The sequence below is a fragment of the Protopterus annectens genome, chromosome 12.part0 (assembly GCF_019279795.1).
Source record: "Protopterus annectens isolate FY-2018-M chromosome 12.part0, PAN1.0, whole genome shotgun sequence".
In the NCBI taxonomy this organism is placed as follows: domain Eukaryota; kingdom Metazoa; phylum Chordata; order Ceratodontiformes; family Protopteridae; genus Protopterus; species Protopterus annectens.
This window is the reverse complement of record NC_056746.1, coordinates 788,418,180-788,438,808: the sequence shown is the minus strand read 5'-3', so window position 1 is coordinate 788,438,808 and position 20,629 is coordinate 788,418,180. Positions and strand designations below refer to the sequence as shown.

The following is a 20,629-nucleotide window of genomic DNA, read 5'->3' as shown; positions in this document are numbered from 1 at the left end:
TTGTACCACTTAGGACCTCTCGAATGGGTCTGAATGGTGTCCTGATCTAGTAAACAGTACAGCACCCCAGAAAATGAGGAAATTGGTTTGGATGGAGTCAGGGAATGCCTGAAAAGGAGGAGGGGATTTCCAGGCCATAAAACATTCCTGAAAGATGACAGACAACACCCAAGAGTCTGTAGTAATCTGCAGCCAAACAGGGAGTAACAGAGTAAGTCTGAGAGATAATGAAACCTGGCCTAGGGGAAAATAGGGCAGAATGTCAGATGGGGGCAACCTTATCCTACAAAGTAGGCTTTTGAGCTCTAGGAGTCTGAGTAAGTTAGTCAAACCAAAACTGAAAACATGCATGGGAGGGTCCTTCTGTTTAGAAGATTGCTGAGACTGCCGACTAGCAAAAGTTGTAGCAGGATAATTTCTCTAAAATTTAGGAAATGGAGAGACAAAAATCTGCTTAAGATCCTTCATGATCTTGCCTTGGTCTTGTAAGGTCTTGCATAAATCAGCAAGTGCAGTACTAAAGAGATTCTAAATCAGCAAGTGCAGTACTAAAGAGATTCTAATTAACCAAGGGAGCAGCAAGAAGTTTAGTCTTAACATCATCAAGTAAAGCCTGAAGACAAAGCCAAGCATCATCTCTCATAAAAGAACCTGAAGCCGCAGTTCTAGAGGATGCATCAGTATCATCGCAATTACACTTGGAGTAAAGAGCCACCTGAGAGGTGGAGTCCACCAAGGCAAGAGTAGTGGACTTGGCCACAGAATAAGGCAGACCACCCCCTTCATTTGAGATAAAACGAACAAAATATGTCTGGTCATGTGAGTTTGATAATTTATGGTCCAAAATGCCAGAGTGGCAGAAGTATGGACTTTCTTTCCTAGGCTCTACAAAGCTTAACAATCCTTGGCAGAGGGAAGACGCCTGGAAGAAGGTAAAGGCTTGGAAGGCTTATCAGCATAGACAGAGACCACAGTAGGGCAAGAGGAGGACACGTGTAAAGGAACTTGAAAGCATCAGGCACTGTATAAAACAGTCAAGTTTCTAAGGGGCAGAAGGTTGGGAACTAACAAGCTTCTAAGGGGGCAGGAGGTTGGAAATTAGAAACCAAGGAAGCAGCAACAAAGTATCAAGTAAAGCAGCCAAGACGGGGAACAATGCAAGGCTTAAAGGAGTCCCATCTGCAACAAGTCATAATGACTTTTCTGGATGATGAAGACCTGGGGGAAATCCCACTTAAAATGCTCCCTCATGTGAACCACTGTATCCCCAAACAGTTCCTCAAAAGGAGAGTCAGCTTAAGAACTCTTTCTCACAGCCATAATCCAAAGGTAATTTGTGCTCAACGTTTTCTGGAATTCATAAATTCCAATGCCTTGGATCAACTTATCCACACTCCCACCAGGGGCAGCAATATCCTAGACCTGGTTATTACCAACATGGGCAACTGGTGCTCCACACCAGAGGTCAATTCCTCGTTGGTCAGATCAGACCACAAGCTAATCACCCGACATCCACACCCCCCCCCCCCAATTAGGGAAACCACCATAAAAAATTTCTCCAAAGTCAACTTCATACTTAAGACAGAAGTGGCAAACTTCACGACACCCATGCTGATGAACAATAGAGGTAGGACTGCTGAATCCTACCCAAATGCACTTTTTAAGCACTTACACGAGTGCATGGATCGTGCAATCCCTAACAGAACCAAGATGCTATCCTCCAAAAAAAGGAAGCCAATCTGGTGGTCCCCTGCCATAAACAAACTCTACAACAGAAGAAAGAAACTGTTGCAAAAAGAGAGTAAAATCCCATGATTGGAGAAACTCCCTGGTCAGCCTCAGTAAGAAGCTGAGATCCCTCATAAAATCTTCCAAAGCTAGTTACGAAAACAAAATCGCCACTAACAACCACAAAGCATTCTATAGCTATGTCAAGAATCTCAATGGCAACACTCAGATCTGCTCTGAATTACAGCACAATGGTACTAAATATACAGAACCAACTGATATTGCCAACATCCTGGCAGATAGGTTCAGTGCTAACTTTACCCCCTCTCATCCCCCTAAAGGGCCCATCTCTATACTGGAAGACTGCAAAGTTCCTGTAATCACAGCTGCACAGGTAAAAAAAAAAAAAACTCTCCAAAGTCAAGAACACAGCATCCATGGGAACTGACAACATCCCAGGCTGTGTTCTACATGAACTACAGAATGAACAGGCACCCCACCTAAGTACCATGTTCAATCATAGTCTCACCTCAGGCTATGTGCCCTCTGAATGGCGCACAGCAATGGTTATCCCACTCCACAAAGGGGGTGCTACCACGGACCCCAGAAACTACCGCCCCATTAGCCTGACGAGCCTGGTCTGCAAGGCTATGGAACGTATCATCATGGAACTTATAAACAATGACATTGGTAATCTCCAAACTCAGGACCCCACCCAGTTCGGGTTTGTAAAAGGCAGATCATGTCTCCTAAACCTGAAAGACTTCTTTGAAGCAGTCACCAAAGCCGTAGATGAGGGTAAGGAGGTTCACACAGCCTATCTAGAAGTCGCCAAGGCTTTCGACACCATCCCCCACTCTGGAATTATAGATAAACTCACTAAACTAGGTACAAATCCTTGTGTTACAAGATGGGTTGCCAAATGGCTCACTGACAGAATCCACACTGTGAAAGTAGCAGACTCAAAATCCAACTTCAGACCAGTGACAAGTGGAGTACCACAGGGTTCAGTCCTGGGTCCTCTCCTGTTTGGTATCTACTTCTCTGAAGTAGAGGCTAACACAGAAGGTCTTTGGGTAACGAAGTTCGCAGATGACTGCAAACTAGTAGCCATAATCAAAACTCTAAAAGATGTGGACATCCTACAAAAGGGCCTCACTGAGACAGATGCCTGGTGCCAACGCCATGGCCTCATGCTCAATGCCAAAAAGTACATAGTCATCCCTTTCGGTAAAAACTCTGTACCCATGAACTACCACATAGGCGGTAGTCTACTTAACACCGAAAGTGTGATAAGAGACCTTGGGACATGGGTGGACAGTAGTCTCTCCTTTGATAATCGCATCGTGACAGTAGTCAGGAAATCTTTCTACGTGGCACACCTCATCACAAAAGGTTTCTCATCCAGGAAAAAAGAGGTCACTGTTCCCCTCTACTCGTCACTCATTAGACCCATTATAGAGTACAACGCCCCTTTTGTTATGTACCTTACAAGACATCATCAACAACTGGAAAGGCCACAGAAATACCTCACAAAGCAGATTACCGGCCTCAAACAGATGCCCTACGTCGACCATCTCAAAAAACTGCAGCTTTACTCCATCGCATATCACCTACTCAGAGGCAATCTCTGCCTAACACACAAAGCTATGTCAAACCCAGAGCTTTTGGACATGCTCCACTTAAAGAAATCCCAATCCCTATGAGCTACACGCTCTAGGGACCTAAACCTTGTCACCACAATAAACAGAACATGCTGGAGGGGTAGATTCCTGTCCCAGAGACTTCCCATACTCTGGAACAAACTACCTATCTATATCAAACAAAGCTCCTCATTAGCACTCTTCAAGAAAAAACTTGATGATTGGATGGGAAATAGGAAATTCACCTCGGGGATCACTTCTGTGGCGCTGCTCGACAGTGGCACAGGAAAACAATTTTCTTGGGTGGCGAAAGCCAGGGTACCCTTTTGGCTAGGCTTATATAGGTCCTAGGGCCAATAGCCTAGTACCTACCTATGAACCTATAATGGCATTTGGGAAGAATAAGCTATGGGATCATCACCTGAATCTGACAAATCAGCAGTTAAGTCAGACTCCCTAAATCCCTTAAGTGTAGAAGACCAAGGAGGGGCAGGAACAGAAATACCCTGCGGTGGTCTCAAAGCCATCAAAGCATTAAAAAAGGCTTGAGTAAAATCCTACCACTCCTTTTGAGGATCCTTGGGAGGGCGACGTCAGCTTTAACCAACTTCAGCAGCTCTGAACCCTGCCTAGACTCACCAGTAACCTCCTCCCTAAGATTTGGGGAATTCTCCTTAGTATCCTTGGATATACTTAGCTATGGTTCTCCCTCAACGCCCACTGCAGATGTTTGCAAAGCCTCGGACAAAGTGAGAGAAGCCAGTCCCATGCCTACCTTTGATATAGTTGAGGCAGGGGGAACAGACGTCAGCACTGGGAGTTCTTCAGGGTTATTGCCCACCTCAAAAGAGATGCCCAGAGGAGGCTGGACAGCAGTAGAATCAGACCTAGACTTCTTGGCCTTTTTCTTAAGAGACAGCTGTATCTCAGGGCAGGCAGAACTTGCCATGGTACCTTGGGCTACTAATTTGAGACATTGGTTCTCAACACAAATGGAAAGTGAAAACAGACAACTGAGATGTGTCTTCGGTGACAAATACGGCACTGTGTGTGGTCATGAGAAAACAAACACTTGCTGCAACGCTAACATTTCCCTTCTTTGGATGACATGAACTCTAAAAAAAAAAAAAATACAAAGTAAAGGAAAAGAAAGAAAACAGCTTGGTATAACCAACTCAGTGAACAGCTTTCAGACCGACATTCAACTATAGCAGCAAAGTAGTTCCGAGTTTGGTGCATCCATACATTACCTTTATGCCCTACACTGATGGGGGAGGGGGGGACATATGTCTGATGTATGATGCTGGTAACAGGTTAAGGCTTTGTTATACAGCCAGTTGTTGTGCTACCTTTGGCAGAAGATACTACAGGTTACGAATACTGCAACAGTGATATGGGGGGGGGGTTACCTTTTAAATGGGGGATCAGGAGCTACATAAACCTCAATATGCAAGCCACTGGCTGATCCTGGGAGACAGCAAGTTGCCCTGTGCAGGGAAGAGTTCCTTCAGAGGCATTTTCGAAACAAAGAGGTCTGCCTGAACCAAGACACTCCCCTCCCCCACATCAATCCTAGTGCTTTCTCTTCTCCTTCCTGAACTTTGGACTTGAAGAGTTAGAAGGTAACACTCCCTTAAAAATCCTCTCTCCTGTAAATTCCTGGAGCCAAAGTTCTCACAGATTTCATGTGCTGTACCCAACTGCTCTACCACCAGGCACATGTTTTGAGGGGGAATTTTATGCTCACTATTAGAACATTTTCAACTGGAACTTTTATCCACTCTATCAGAGTTTATATTCTGTTTGCTTATCAGGTGGGTGGATGGATTGGTCTGTTGACCATTATGAGACATAACCCAGGTTCATAAGAGCACTACAAAAAGCCACAAAAATACGGTGAAGCTGCATGCATAACACAGCAAGATGGCAATGAAATGTACAGAGGTGAGGAGCACAGTACTTACACATTATAACAGCTAACAAAAAGTACAGTGTGTTGCTGCACAGTAAGACTATCGGATACATACATATACTCACACAAACATACATACATACAGTGCAATACAGTGCATACAACTGAACACGGGGAAGTAGTACCATGCCTCTATGCAGTTTAAGAATTACGATGTTAAGAGGTCACAAGTTAGTCTGTTGACTTATAACTGTTGTGCCTGAAGTATAAGCACACAGCATCCTTACAAACTCAGTTTATAAAGGCAGAAAGCTCCTGTTCTGCCCTGATTTCAATGGGAAGATAGTGCCATACACCAGGACCAAGCAGAGTGAGAACTATTTCTCTTATAGTGAGCTTAACCCTGGGCCTAATTAAGGAGATATTTTCTTCTTGTCTGACAAGCAGTTTATTAATGTGTGGGCCAATGGCATAATATCTTGAACAGGAATGAGCTAAACAGATAGATGGCCCTGCTTGGAATAGATAGCCAGGGTAGGCCTTTAGTAGGTCACAGTGGTGGATTATAAGACGCTGCCTGCAAGTCACACCTACATATGTTGTTCACTGCCATTTGCAGCCTTAAAATCTTGTACTGAAAACAGGGTGCCCACATTCAAACTTTGGGATGAGAAAATTTTAGCAAGTTTCTTCCATGAAACTGGGGGATAAAAGAAGTGATATTTTATAGGAAATTAACTCTGAAGTCGTTTTGTTTACGACTTTGACATTACTACCGAATGGAGAGATCTAGTAGCAGACAAAGGTATTTCTGTTCTGCAACCATACATTTAATGTATATTGGATCAGACTGAATCAGAAGCCATCAACTTCCAAACCCTTGGATCCGAGGCTCAGGCTCCTCAGATCTTGTTTGCACTCATACACTTCAAACGTGATCCCAGGACTCGGTGCTTTGGCACGCAGTTTTCTTCAGACAGACTCCCCAGTAGCAAAGGAGGAATAATAATTTTGAAGGGAAGATCGTCTAAGGCATGTGGATATAGTCAAAAGCATTTTGGAGATGAAGTAATTTTCCCAGTGTTGCAGACCTTCCAGAACTCCCTTCCAAGAGGTGCAACTGCAATTCAGACAGACAATATGTCAGTGGTCTGGGACACCAAACAAGGGGGAACTCACTCTCATACTTTGTGTCAGGAAGCTATGGGATTTGAGAGTGGGTAAGGTTTTCACAGTGCTTTATGTTTGGAACACCTCAGGGAAATCAAATATATTAGTGGACATGTTCAGCAGGTCCATTCCTCTACCCCATTAGTGATCAATCAGTGGCTGTCAGATCTTCAGCCATTGGGGCCGGCTTTACAGTGACCTATTTGCTACCCCATCCAGCACAAAAGGAGGCAGCTACTTTGTTCAGATTGCCAAAGAGGGAGTGTCACAGGAGGACACACTGGTCCACCCTGGGCCCCAAAATCTCCTGAATACTTATCCACCTATTCCCCTCAAACAAATTCCTTTAGAAAGTGATCAGGTGCAAGACTAAGGTGATTCTCATCATTCTCTCTTGGGCCCAATAGATACTGCTCCCCTTTCTATGGTCTCACGTAGTACACCCTCCTTGGGTACTAGAACCTCTCCTGGATTTGCTCTCACCCATCTGGCAAGCTCACCCGGGCATCAAAACCTGAAGCTAACTGCTTGGAGCCTTCATTTCCATCGAGGGCCAGAAACTCCAGGTTTTCTTGTTCAGCATTCTACATTTTATCATCATCTCGGAAACCTGCTACTAGGAGATTATACAGAAGCAAGTAGAAGAAATTTTCCATTTGGGTTTCCTCCAAAGGCCTAGGCCCTTTTTCAGCCCAGTTACTATCTATCTTGGACCTCTCTATGAATTTGTTTCAGGCAGAAGCTAGCTATTCCTCAATCAAGGATCAACTGGCATCTATTTCCAACATTAGTGTGGGAGAACACGCTCAGATTATCTCACTGAAATTATCTAAAGTCTTCTCATGGGGTATTTTTCTCCTTCAACCTCCCCTATGAGATCCCGTTCCAGCTTGGGATATTACTGTTCTACTTTTGGCCCTAATGCCCCTTGAACCTGCAACTACAGTGGAAAATGCTTTTGCTGGTGGCAGTTACTTCAGTTAGGATTTCAGAACTTCAGGTCCTATCATGTAAGTGGAAGTACCTGATGTTCCACAAAGACTCTCTTTCTCTCCAAACTAACCATAGTTTTCTTCCCAAGGTGGCTTCAGAGTTTGCCCTGAATCATGCCATTAACTTGCCAGTCTTCTTCCCTAGACTTCCAACAAAGTAAAGTATACTTTACATTTGATGGGATGTTCACCACCAATTATGGTTCCAAAATCACACTATTCAGGTGGCTGTCTGAATTTCCTTCGTTTACAAAGCTAAAAGATTGCTTTACCTCACAAACCTAAAGCTCATTCTACTAGAGCTGCTACAACTTCAACAAACCTCTTTTCCTGAATACTTAGACATCGGTGCTGCAGCTACTTGATCCACTGTGCGCATCTCCCATAACATGCTAGACTTACAGTCAAGGTCCTAGTCTTTGTCTGGCTCCAACATTCTCCTGAGTATCCTTTCATGAAACTTCCCAAGATTTCAGTAGCGGAGGACTCTGTCCCAACAGTTGAGGTGGACAGAAAAAGACAACAGTGAATACAAATGTTGTGTACTTACCATAACACCAGATCAGTGTTGTGCTGTCTTTCGTCCAACTCAACTTTCCCTCAGTATAAATAGTGAGGTTTAGGGAGGGAATATGTTCTAGATGAGCTCATTTATGGATAAGAAAACCGAAGGGTGTCCGGCACTGCACCTTAGGAAATACCCATGTTAATGGTGCAGATGTTAGATAAGAAGTGCAACAATACTTTACATGTATTTCCTAAGCTGCTCTCTCTGTATTCTGAAAACAGAGGCTGCCAGTAGAACTGATAGAGGAGCAAGACATGTTACTTGCTTGTGACCTGACCTCTGAACTGTGTGTGTGTGTGTGTGTGTGTGTGTGTGTGTGTGTGTGTGTGTGTATGTATATATATATATATATATATGTATATATATATATATATATATATATATATATATATATATATATATATATATATATATATATATATGTATATATACACACACACATACACACACATATAGATATATATATATATATATATATATATACACACACACACACATACCAATAGAGGTTAAGTGGAACAAGCTAAGAGGCTTAAAGCCGAGAATATATGAAACCTAGCCTTCCAATCAAACATTTCTTGCTATCACACTAATATAGCAAACAGCAGACAGAATGAGATTCAAGTTACAAAGCCCCATTTCTAAACAGACTTTTCCAGCAAGTGAGATTTTGAGAGTACTCTGAATACTATTAAAAACTGTCCACAATCTCCAGTTCTAAAGAGAACATTTCCATGTTAGACAGCTGGACCGCTCTAGGTTAGACTCCTCACAAGTCACCTCTTTGATGTTCAAAATCACCCACAATGTTGTCAAATTAACATTTAAGCAACAGCCAGATTGGAAAATTCCCATACCAGATATTTCTAGCTCTTAAAATATAGTCACTGTCTTGGTCATTTAGAACCAGGAAAAAAAAAACTCTTGGTGTCACTGTACATACTCATCTGTATTCCACATTATGACAAAGTTGTTTATGCCCATCTTAGACTAGTTTTCTTTGGGACTGATCCACTTGAATTAAACTGGGTTTGTTCTGGAAAGACATCACCAACTTAAGGACAATGCTTTTAACAGAGGGGGTTAACATATCTAAAACCCCTCTTAAGAGCCTAGACACCAAGAAGGTGTTTGACAGACTAATTTTGTTCTTAACTATGCTCATATGTGATTCCCATAGAGCCTTGTGTTAAAATCACTATATGCAGACTCCTCTGTTAGGATTGAAACTGGAGCCCATCTACCTCAGCCAATGGAATGTCAACAAGGTGTCCTCTATCTCCCTTATTTACAATACAGTATAGTCTCAATTATCCGAGCTGATTGGGACCTAGGGTAATTTGTTAATCAAACTGTTTAAACATATAATTGAACCGGATAAAAAACTTCTAAAATCTTTTTTTTCTGCATGCAGGAATACACTTTTCAACCATTCAGTGATTCCAGTGGACAATAAAAAATATTTTCACACATGAGCTGGCTACAAGCTCAAAAACATTTTCAAGAGAATATGTATAATGTTTACATATTCAGACTATTTTTCCTCCCCGAAAACTATGGAAGGTTTGTATGGATAACTGACATTTTGGATAATTAGTGTTCGGATAACAGACTCTACTGTACAATAAAAGTCTTTGACTTCTTATTTGAGCAATTCTAATACTGAAGATTATCCCTTTTACAGCTGTTGGTATAAACTTTTACTCTGTGCAGAGAATTTGACTGTTTACTTGACTAATCCCTCAAAAGATCTTCCTTTGCTTTTTGATGTGAACAATTAGCTAGCTGAATGAATTAACACCAACATGGGGTACTGGGAAATTGGGCTGTTTTTTCACACTGGTTAAGAGGGACTTGGATAAATGTAAACATTCATGTTTCTGGAAGCAGCCGCAAGACCACATTTATTTCTTGGCAGACTTTTACAGCCAAGTTTCAGGTGTGCGTGTATGTGGGGGGGCTGCAAGCATATTTTTGATATTTTGATTTCCACAGCTAGTAAATTAAAGTTCTTGCCCAGTCACAAATCCCAAAAAGTACCCCCCTTTGGGTTAGATTTTAGCAAGAGGAGGTGGCAATTTCAGTAACAGAAAGGTGATAGATGTTGCACACAAATCTTACTGGGCACCAGAGTAAACAGAAAAATGTAGGCTTTTACAGGAAAAGGGAGTTTGGTGCATCTACTCCCAGGGAAGCATGGACTTGGATTATAGAGTCCTTTGATATTATATTTCAAAAAGATACTTACTTTTCCATTTAGCAGTGGCTTTTCAAAAAAGACTATGTAGGTTTATCCTTCTGACAGTCCATATGGCTGGAGAGGTCTTAAGCAGATACTTGGAGAGTGGCATCACATTTTCAGGGATTGTTCAAGTGTAGATCTTAGGAAAGAATTGGAGAATATTTTTAATAAAATTAGGTACAAGTTTATTCCCCGACTACTTTGGAGTGGCTTTTGCCGGGGTCTGGACATCAAGATCTAGATGTTAAAAGGAGAATGAAGGCTTGCTTGTTAATGTTGATCGCAAAGAAGTTCATAACTCACAAATGGAAACAGAATACTCATTCCACTGGTCAGGACCCCAGTGAAACTTTTGAACAAATTCAGATATCTTGAAATGGTTTGCAATGGATATAAAAAGTGTACACACCCGTTACAATGCCAGGTTTTTGTGATATACAAAAATGAGACCACAATAAATAATTTCAAAACTTTTCCCACCTTTAATGTGACCTATTCACATGTACAATTCAATTGAACAAAAAAAATCTTTTAGGGGGAAAAATATAAAAAATAAAAAACATACGATAAGCTGGTTGCCTATGTGTGCACACCCTTAAACTAATACTTTGTTGAAGCACCTTTTGATTTAATTACAGCATTCAGTCTTCTTGGGTACACACCTGCCATCAATTAGAGGGACTCTGATTAACCCCAAATAAAGTTCAGCTGTCCTAGTAGGATTTTCCTGACATTTACTCAGTTGCCTGCTACAGCAAAAGTCATGGTTCGCAGAGAGCTTACAAAGCATCAAAGGGATCTCACTGTTGAAAGGCATCAGTCAGGAGAAGGGTACAAAAAATATTTCCACAGCATTGACTATACCATGGAACACAATTAAGACAGTCAAAAAGTGGAGAAAATATGGGACAACAGTGGCATTGCAAAGAACTGGACATCCTTCTATAATTGATGAAAAGACAATACAAAAATGGTCAGGGAGGCTGCCAAGAGAAGTACAGTAACACTGAAGGAGCTGCAGGAATTTCTAGTAAGTACTGGTTGTGTACTACATGTGACAACAATCTCCCATATGTCTGGGATAAGGGGTAGGGTTGCAAGATGGAAGCCATTTCTTACACAGAAAAACATCCAGGCCTGGCTAAATTTTGCAAAACAATACATCAAGTCTCCCAAAAGCATGTGGGAAAACATATTACGATCTGTTGAGACCAAGGTTGAACTTTCTGGCCACAATTTCAAAAGGTACATTTGGCACAAAAACAACATTTTGCATCACCAAAAGAACACCATCCCCACAGTGAAGCATAGTGGTGGGCAGTATCATGGTTTGGGGTTGCTTTTCTTCAACTGGAACTGGGACTTTAGTTAAGGTGGAGGGAATTATGAACAGTTCCAAATACCAGTCACTTTTGGCGCAAAACCTTTAGGCATTTGCTAGAAAGCTGAAGATGAAAAGGAATTTCACCTTTCAACATGACAATGACCCCAAGCATACATCCAAATCAGCAAAAGAATGGCTTCACCAGAAGAAAATTCAAGTTTTGGAATGGCCCAGCCAGAGCCCAGACCTAAATCCAACAGAAAATCTGATAGGTGACCTGAAGAGGCCTGTGCACAAGAGATGCCCTCTCTATTTGACAGATTTGGAAAGCTTTTGCAAGGATGTGCCATGCTGATAAGACTTCTACCCAAGAAGACTGAATGCTGTAATTAAATCAAAAGATGCTTCAACAAAGTATTAGTTTAAGGGTGTGCACACTTAAGCAACCAGCTTATTGTATGTTTTTTTATTTTTTATATTTTCCCCCCAACAGATTTGTATGTTTTTCAATTTAACTGTACAGGTTACAGGTCACATTAAAAGTGGGAAACGTTTTGAAATGATTTAGTGTAGTCTCATTTTTTATATCACAAAAACCTGGCATTTTAACAGGGGTGTGCATACATTTTATATCCACTGTATATGACTACTAGATTATCTTCAAAAATCCATAATAAATGGTATTACTGGACTTGGATGAAGATGAATAATTTAGGGTCACAATGAGTTTTGTACAAAGGCATACTTAGTTACCATAAGTTTTGATAATACATAACACTGCACAGTAGCTCAAATGGTTACTAGATGGAGTGCTTGAAGCAGCTTTATGTTGTTGCCTTCTTGTCTGTGTTTCTTTCCTTTGTCTCTACATTTGACTTGCTACACATGACAGTTGTACAAAATAGTTGCATATGGTGTTAATGGAAGTTTTGAATAAAATTTTATTGGGGGAAGATGACTATTTGATGCCAAATATTGAAGCAGTCATTCCCAAACACAAAAAATATAAATATCTACGAGAGACTCTGATGCCCTCACTGCAGGAGATATAAAGACGTCTTGTTAAAGTTTCAAGACGTTTACTCAATTATATAGGCAGCTGTATGTGCTCTTGTTCTAAAACATTACATTCAACAAGTCAGTTATTTAATGGTGGCTATAGACTGTGGTGGGAAGGTCCAAGGGAGCTGTCTGGAGAACATCTAGGAGATGGAAAAACAAGGAGGCAATCTCAAAGTTTAATGGTTAAACCCCATGAGGGTTTACCAGGTCAGCAGCCTGTTGAACTTCAAGGTTTTCTTCTATTTAACAAACATACAGAGAGAGATCATTCAAAAGCATGACCACATACCATGAACAACATTATAGGACTATAAAGAAAGCACTTTCATCAGAGCGGCTTACAGTTCTGATCACTGGATATATGCCTGCTTTTACGTGGCTATTCACAGATGTTAACCTGCTTGTATCAGATGCAATACGCCTGTCTTTACGGGGCTCATTCTTAGAAGCATATTATGAAAACTAGACTACAGAATTTTTTCCAGTCTTACCTCACGTGTGACAAAAGAGGCTGTGCCACTTCTACAGGACTCGTACTTCCTGAAATACATTATGAAAGACTAATCTCCTCGTTTGGCTAAAAAGATTATAGAGCCTGCTTTTAAGAGGTTCATATCCAAGATTTATGTGAAAAGCTCTGTCCTTCCTATTGAAAACAGACCTTTTTATATGCAAGGTAAGTAGTCCAAACCATACTTGGTGACTCTCCTTTATTGAAAAATACAAGCTTCCAGAGAAAGAGCTTACAATCGAAGTCACATTGCTTGTTTTGATATAGCTCATGGATGTGCCCAAGTAGGCAGAAAATGTAAGTACAGTTTGGGACATTAGAAGTTTTTGTGCAGGCTTTTTATGCCCATGTTTAGAGAAAAAAAATGAAAGTGTTAGAACTCATCCATCTACCTATTAACTGAATAAACTTACTGACACTTCAAGTGTCTTTATTCCTCCCACAGAGAGAATATCAAACAGAATCTGCTAAAGTGATTGTATTAGTCCTGTCACTCTCTGGGTCACAGGTGGGATATCAGAGCTGACTTGACTTTTCTGGATTACCTTTGCTTCACCACAACGAAAAAATAGAACAGAAAACATTTAAGAGATTGTCACTTTCCACCTGCTAAGCTCACAAATGCAAGGTGAATTCAGAATTATGTGCTCATACTCTGAATACTCAAATGACTTACTTGAAGAAATGTCAAGTAGTAGTGTGGGGAAAGACATAACTGCTAACATCAGCTTAAAATGATAATGTATAGGCTTATCCCTCCATATCACAGCCCCTGGCAATATATTGCTTGGCCTACATTCAGCATCTTAAGATTGGTAACGTTCAACATCAAAGGGTACACAATATGGACTCATTCTAAACTACACACAGCAACTTTAACTTTTGTCAAAAGATTTCAGATATTTCAACAGAAATGCAAATATATGACTATTCAAACAGCAAAGACTTCAAGGTGTCAGTTTACAGATTTACTCTCAGATTCCTCCCAATTCCAGACTTTCCCATCATCATTTCATTTGGTGGTCATCCAGTGTTCAGATGAATTTTATATTAAGACTGGATAATAACATACAAATTACTTAAATGACTGGTATTGCCATAAATGCTTAAAGCTTAATTTCTAAAGGACACCGAAGAAAATGCTTACTGCCAAGGAAAACAACCTATTCAAAAAAAAAAACTTCTCACAGTGTAAAAATGCCATCAAGCATCTATTGTGAGCGGGCAGGACATCAAATAGGAGCATGACCCAATTCTTGTTTTTATAAAAACTCCATACAAGACCAATGTTAGACAGCAGTTGTGTTAAACCAGCACTGACTGGTGCCTGAGAGAAGGAACTATGACGACTTGATGGGTTGCCAAGCTCTGCAAAATGTGCAAATGCAGACAAAGCAACAGAAAGCAAGCAGCACAGAATTACTGAAACTTTGAAGGGTTTGTACGGGTGGGAGGATATGAACAATGACTTACAAATATGGGTGTGTACAAACATAGAAGAGAAGTGGGTATATGACATGAGTATACAGCAGTGTCTGGGCACAACCATGAAAAGGGTAAAAAGGAGGAATAGACGGATAAAAAATAGAAACTGGTAACAAGTGAAAGATCTGTTTGCAACAAATTTTTGAAAATACAAAACTGAAGAGGGGTGCCAAGGCCCTGAGGTGTACTGCCTAAGCCTATGATACAATGTTATTTGTTAAGGGGATTCTAAGCTGCTTTGAACAGGAAAGAGGTAGCAGTAAGACTTGAAGGGACTCAAGGCCACCAGCAATACTTTGTATGCATCTTGCTAATTTAAGGACACTGGCAACCTGCTCAAAAAAAAAAAAAAAAAATTGCTACCAATAAATCCTAACCAAAAATCCACTATTTAGAAAATCTTGCCATCCACCAATATGAACAACAGACAGTTGTGGAACAAACCCAACATGGTAAAAAGCTTGGACTGTCAATGCTTGTAGTGGCGCAGGATCCTCCTGACTTGTCAGCCATATAAATATGAAAATTCAATCCTTACACTTCAGATGAGTTTTCCCAGCAGCAGCCTACTTAAATAAAATGGCAAAAATGATGAAAATGTTAAGATTAAGCTTTCAGAAAAATATATTCTAAAGGGACCAGAAAGTCTTTGGTATCTACTCTTAAAGTTAAAAAAACAGCTTGTCCACTCCCCTTACTCAATGTTTTACTAAGTTCAATCAAACTGTTAAAAATTAACAGTGGCACAAGCCATGTTCATTTTAAGATCAAGACAAATGGATAACATTTTCTTGCAAGGAGAAAACAATGTATTCCTTCCTTCTGCTATGCTCCCATCCTCAAATATCAAGTGAAGAGCCTTGTATATAGTGCAGATGGTTAAGAAGTTCTCTAATCAAGCCAGTACCTTCCCAAAAACTCTTTTAAAAGGGAATAAAATGCCTGGACCATATTTGGAAATTCTGAGAGATCCAGAAAAGCTTTTTCAAAATACTGCAATTACCATCTTTTTCAGGAAACTAAGACGATAACCTGATGTAAAGAACCCCTGCCCCCCCAACACACACACAAAAACATGGAGAGCTGCACTGCTGTTACTGATGAAAAGGCAGTTAAAGCCATAATCTATGCTATATGTGACAGACATCAGAAAATTCACAGTTATAAGTACTAGGAAATGAATTTATGCCATAATGCTGTCTGACATCTCCAGAGATTCTAGTAACTCTAGATTGCTAAAGGCATTTTATTACTTACTATGACTAGCAATAATGGCACAGTCCCTCATAGTAAATCTGTTAAGCTTTACGTCACAAACACATGCACATAATTTAACAAAATGAAACTTGCCACTTACCACAGGTTTGTGTCTGTTCTCCCTTCCCAGTTCCTGCATGATTAAAAACAACAAAGCATTCATAAATATTACAACTAATAAAATAAAGACAACCACTGTAAACAGTAATAAATATTCCAAAGGTAAATTACTACATCCAGTACAAAACAAAATAATTCCTATATAAAGCAAATACTAACTAACTAGAAGCAGGATAAAGAAAACCAAAAATGCCATAAATGAATATGATGCTCTCTACAACAGTCTACTGTGACTGAAAAGTTATCAAATGAAACTTCAAGCAGTGAACAACATTGTCACCTCACAGCAAGAGGTTCCCCTGTTTGTTTCTTGAGTGGGGTGCCTTCCATGCAGAGTCTGCGTGTCCTTCCGAATACTCATGTGGGTTATCTACAGGTGCTTTAGTTTCCTACCATGTTCCAATTACATACGGTAAGTAAAGTGGTGATACCCAAATTATCTGTAGGTGTGACTGATGTGCACAAAAGGGAAGAAAGGCCTGGCAATTTAATTTAATCCCTAATGCCCAGTAAACTCTACTGATGAAAGTGGCAGTTCGATGCGTCACTATAGGAGTCTTTTGCAATTTATAAATGAGGTCTTCTCATGATTGAAATTAATAGACATCAATGACTGGCACTGGATGAGACATCTTACGATGGTAGCAGTGAGCAACTGACCACTCGCACGTTGTTGGGTGGGTATAGCCCACTGCGCTACATGCACCCACCAATAGACAAGTGTCACTGACAAACACTTATAGGCCAGGGACATGCACTTGGCTTAGTCAATCAGTTCATACTTGCTATATCCATAAAGCACTTTATGGAAGTACATACATGACTTCAGGAATGGTGTAGAAGGCCCCAACTTCAGCAGGCATGCAGATCGGCCACCAAATGGGTGGGGATTAAACTAACATGAGAAAAACCCCTAAAGGATGCCTGGATGATACAGATGACCATTTTGTGAAACACTTACACTCATGAGTAGTAGCAGCTGTAGGGGGTGGTGCCTGTTGGTACTCCACATGGGACAAAATACAGTTATGTACACTTACCATAAATGTACATGTTAAAAGTTTATTTACTGTTGCAGATTTGCCTTGTGCGATGTCCTACCATGGAAGCCCTTGGCTGACCTGACTACCAAACTGAAAGTCTTCCTTCCTCCTATGGCTGGTGGACGCACTTGACTGACATCAATACACTGGGGTATAAGTGGAGTCTGCCTACTTCATTACCTCAGTTGCTTTCTTTCTCCTGTAGTTCAGAGCCCCCCCCCAACAGAAGCAACAGGTCAAGGCTAGATGGATAAGTCAAGGATCTCTATAGGCAAGAGGAAGTGGAGAGTAGGGGTCCATGGCACATGGAACAGCAGGTCAAGACCCGATGGATAGGGCCAGGTTTCCTAGGCAGACAAGAGTGTAGAGGAGGGATTCTTGGTACATAAGAAAATGTAATAGCCTCCTTGAAAGCTATGGGGTGAAGGAGGGAAAGATGAATGCAACAGTGAATACACTAGAAGACACATTTATGGTAAGTGTACACAACTGTACTATGTTCTTCGTGTTTCACTGTTGCAGTCCTGCCTTGTAGGAAGTTTCCCAAAGCTTAAAAGAGGAGAGGTGGTGAAGTAGGATGAGAAAGGGAAAACCGTGTTAAGAACTGAACTGGAGTAGTGTCTGGTGTTAAAGAGTACAGAAGATCAGATGGCAGGCTTCTCTTTCTCTTAGTAGGTATGCCCTTCATTGAGGTAGTAGAGGGTCCAGCTGTCCCAATGGAAAGGGCCTTTCCAGACACAGGAGATCTCCTTCCCTGATAGAAAGAGTGCATCAGGGAAGAGACAGGGAGAAAGCGATCCCTTTGGAAATGGACTGCAAGAAACAGATCTCCTCCATTGAGGGAACCACTGGTAAAAATTTCAATGGCTAGAAAAATCTGAAGAGTTTCAGTGGCCATGTAGTATGGGAGCCACCTATAGAAGTTTTCAGCAATGAAGGGTACACTTCCCTCAGCACTGGGGATTTGGAGAGAAAAGAGGTAGGTACCTGGCTAGAAAAAAAGGTGGCATCAGTTCCCAGCTAGGCTTGATGGTAGGATTAGGATCAAAAGCCCTAGAGAGTCAGAGATCCCCCAACTGGAGAGATAGGAAACAAGCATGCAGGATTCAGTGGCAGAAGATTATTATTTTTTCTAAGACAAGGATTAAGTAGCAAGATGGTGTAGGAGTTTCACCTTGGGGGTCAGGAATGGAAGGCCCTACACTAGAGGGTGGGGGAAGGTAGGCGAGTGCGAGTACAAGGCTGAAAAAGCTGAAGCCTAAGCTTTGCAGGATGGGTGAAAAAAGCCTAGAGAAAGAGGATTTGAGAGTAGGACCAGCAGGAAAGTACAGTTGTGTACACTTACCATAAATGTAGATGTTTGATTGTATTCACTGTTGCAATCATCACACTTGGGTTATCTGCCTGCAGGTAGCCCTCAGTTGGCCCAAATACCAGAGACTTGGGATTTCTGCATCGGATGCTGTCGCCTCTTCCATGACGTCAGGTCACCAGGGGTATAAACCATGCAGCCAATGCCATTACATCAGTTTTTCCTGCCCCAGATGTCAGGATCCCCCAAAATAGGAAGCAATTACATGGTGTGGAACACCTCCAGTAGAAAGTAAATACCACTGCCATAAGATATGGCCAAAAAGAGGATAGGTGGAAAGAATAGAAAAGTCAGGGGGCTGGAGGGAGGGTAACCAGGACTGCAACAGTGAATACACTCGAACATCTACATTTATGGTAAGTGTACAGAAATGTACTATGTTCTTAGCGTTTCACTGTTGCAGTCATCACACTTGGGTTGACTCCCAAAGCTGAGGAAGGGTGGAGGCAGTCAAAAAGTATTGGGGCTGGCTAGCAGGCCTTGTAAGACTGCTGTGGCAAAGCCAGCTCTGGAGTTAGAAAAAAACAGGTAAGTGGTAATGCTTGGTGAAGGTGTGTACAGAACTCCAGGTTGCAGCTTCCAGGATGTCCCTGGTAGGGACTCCCCTGAGGAATGCTGTAGAGGTTCAGGTAGTCCTAGTGGAATGAGTTCTGATCCCCTGTGGGGTAGGTTTTCCATGGTGTTTGTAGCAGAAATGGATGCAGTGTGCTATCCATTTGGAAATGGTTTGCTTTGAAATGGCCTTGCCCTCTGCCCCTGTAGCGAAGCTATCTAGCAGATGGTCAGATTTTCTGAAAGGTTTAGTTCTGTCAAGGTAGAACCTGAGCTGTCTGTGCACATCCAAGGAGTGCAAAATTGTTTCCCTTTTATTCTGAGGATTAGGGAAAAAGATTGGTAAATGGATGGATTGGTTTAGGGCCACACTGGACACCACCTTGGGCATAAATGATGGGTTAAGTCCTGAAACTCTGCCTGCATGGAAAATAATGAAGGGTTCCACAGCCATTAGTGCCTGTAACTCAAACACTCTTCCAGCTGAAGTGATAGCTAGGAGTAAGGCCGTTTTCCAAGAGAGGAATTTTAACTCTGCTGTAGCAGCAGGCTCAAAAAGGGGGAAGTGTGAGCTTCTCTAGTACAAAGTTAAGGTCCCAGGCAGGGGTGGGAGCTCTCCTCAGCGGCCTTAAATTGTTAGCTCCTCTCAGGAGCTGTTTGATGAGAGGGTGAGAAAACAGAGGTGGCTCAGTATTGTACTGAGCTGAGACGGCAGAGGCATGAATTTTAATTGATGAGAAGGATAGGTCTTTGTGGAGTAGAGCTCTGCTAGGGAATCTAGGATTTGAGGTAAGGTGGGCACAGCTGTGTCCTATCCCCTGAGACTGGCTCCAACAACAATATATTTTCCACTTTTCTGAATAGGATTTCCTAGTACTAGGCCTTCTGGCCTCAAGGATAACATCCAGCACCTGTTTGCTGAGGGTTGCTGGTGGTGTATTCAGGGGATAAGCCAGGTTGCAAGGTTCAGGGTTTGCAGCTGTGGATGCAAAATCTGTCCCTCCTGCTGGGACAGAAGGAAGGGGATCTCATGTAGGTGCAAGGGTGGCACTGTTGTCAAGCTGCGTAGGAGTGGGTACCAGTGCTGGCATGGCCAGTCTGGGGCAATAAGGATTGCCCTTGGCCTGTCCTGTTTGATCTTGAGTAGTACTTTTGAGAGGAGGGGCAGAGGGCGAAAGGCATAAATCGAGAGGTTTTCCCATGTAAAGGATAGGGCATCCACTTTCCACGCTTGGCTGTTGGGATTTCTGGTGCAAAATTTGCTCAATTGATGGCTTTGGGGGGAGGCGAAGAGGTCCACCTCTGGTGCCCCCCATCTGTGGATTAGAAGTTTGAGTTGGGTTCCAGCTTCCCTGGTGTGGGTCCAATAGATTTCTTCTTAAGTCGTCTGCCAGTAACTTTTGTTTGCCTGGCAGGAATTGAGCTTGCTGGGGCACTTGGTTGCTCAGGGCTGTGTTCCACAGGGTCATGGCTAACCTGCAAAGAGGGTAGGAATGAGTTCCCCCCTGCTTGTTTATGTACCACATAACTGTGGTGTCATCTATCAGGAGTTGTCCTGGAAGGATAAGGTATTTGAAGGCTATCAGACCATTCTGTACAGCTAACACTTCCTTTTGATTGATATGCAGGGGAATTTATTCTGGGCTCC

General features: G+C 41.8%; 1 protein-coding gene across 5 annotated transcripts in view; it reads right to left on the bottom strand.

Moving 5' to 3' along the window:
* Positions 1 to 20,629, bottom strand: part of ACSL1 (acyl-CoA synthetase long chain family member 1) — a 1,450,848-nt gene that overhangs the window by 1,053,423 nt on the left and 376,796 nt on the right. For all 5 annotated transcript variants that reach the window (XM_044089832.1, XM_044089833.1, XM_044089830.1 and 2 more), the window contains one exon: positions 15,995 to 16,027. In XM_044089832.1, the coding sequence (XP_043945767.1) occupies positions 15,995 to 16,027 (33 nt within the window). The remainder of the gene's footprint in view (positions 1 to 15,994; positions 16,028 to 20,629) is intronic.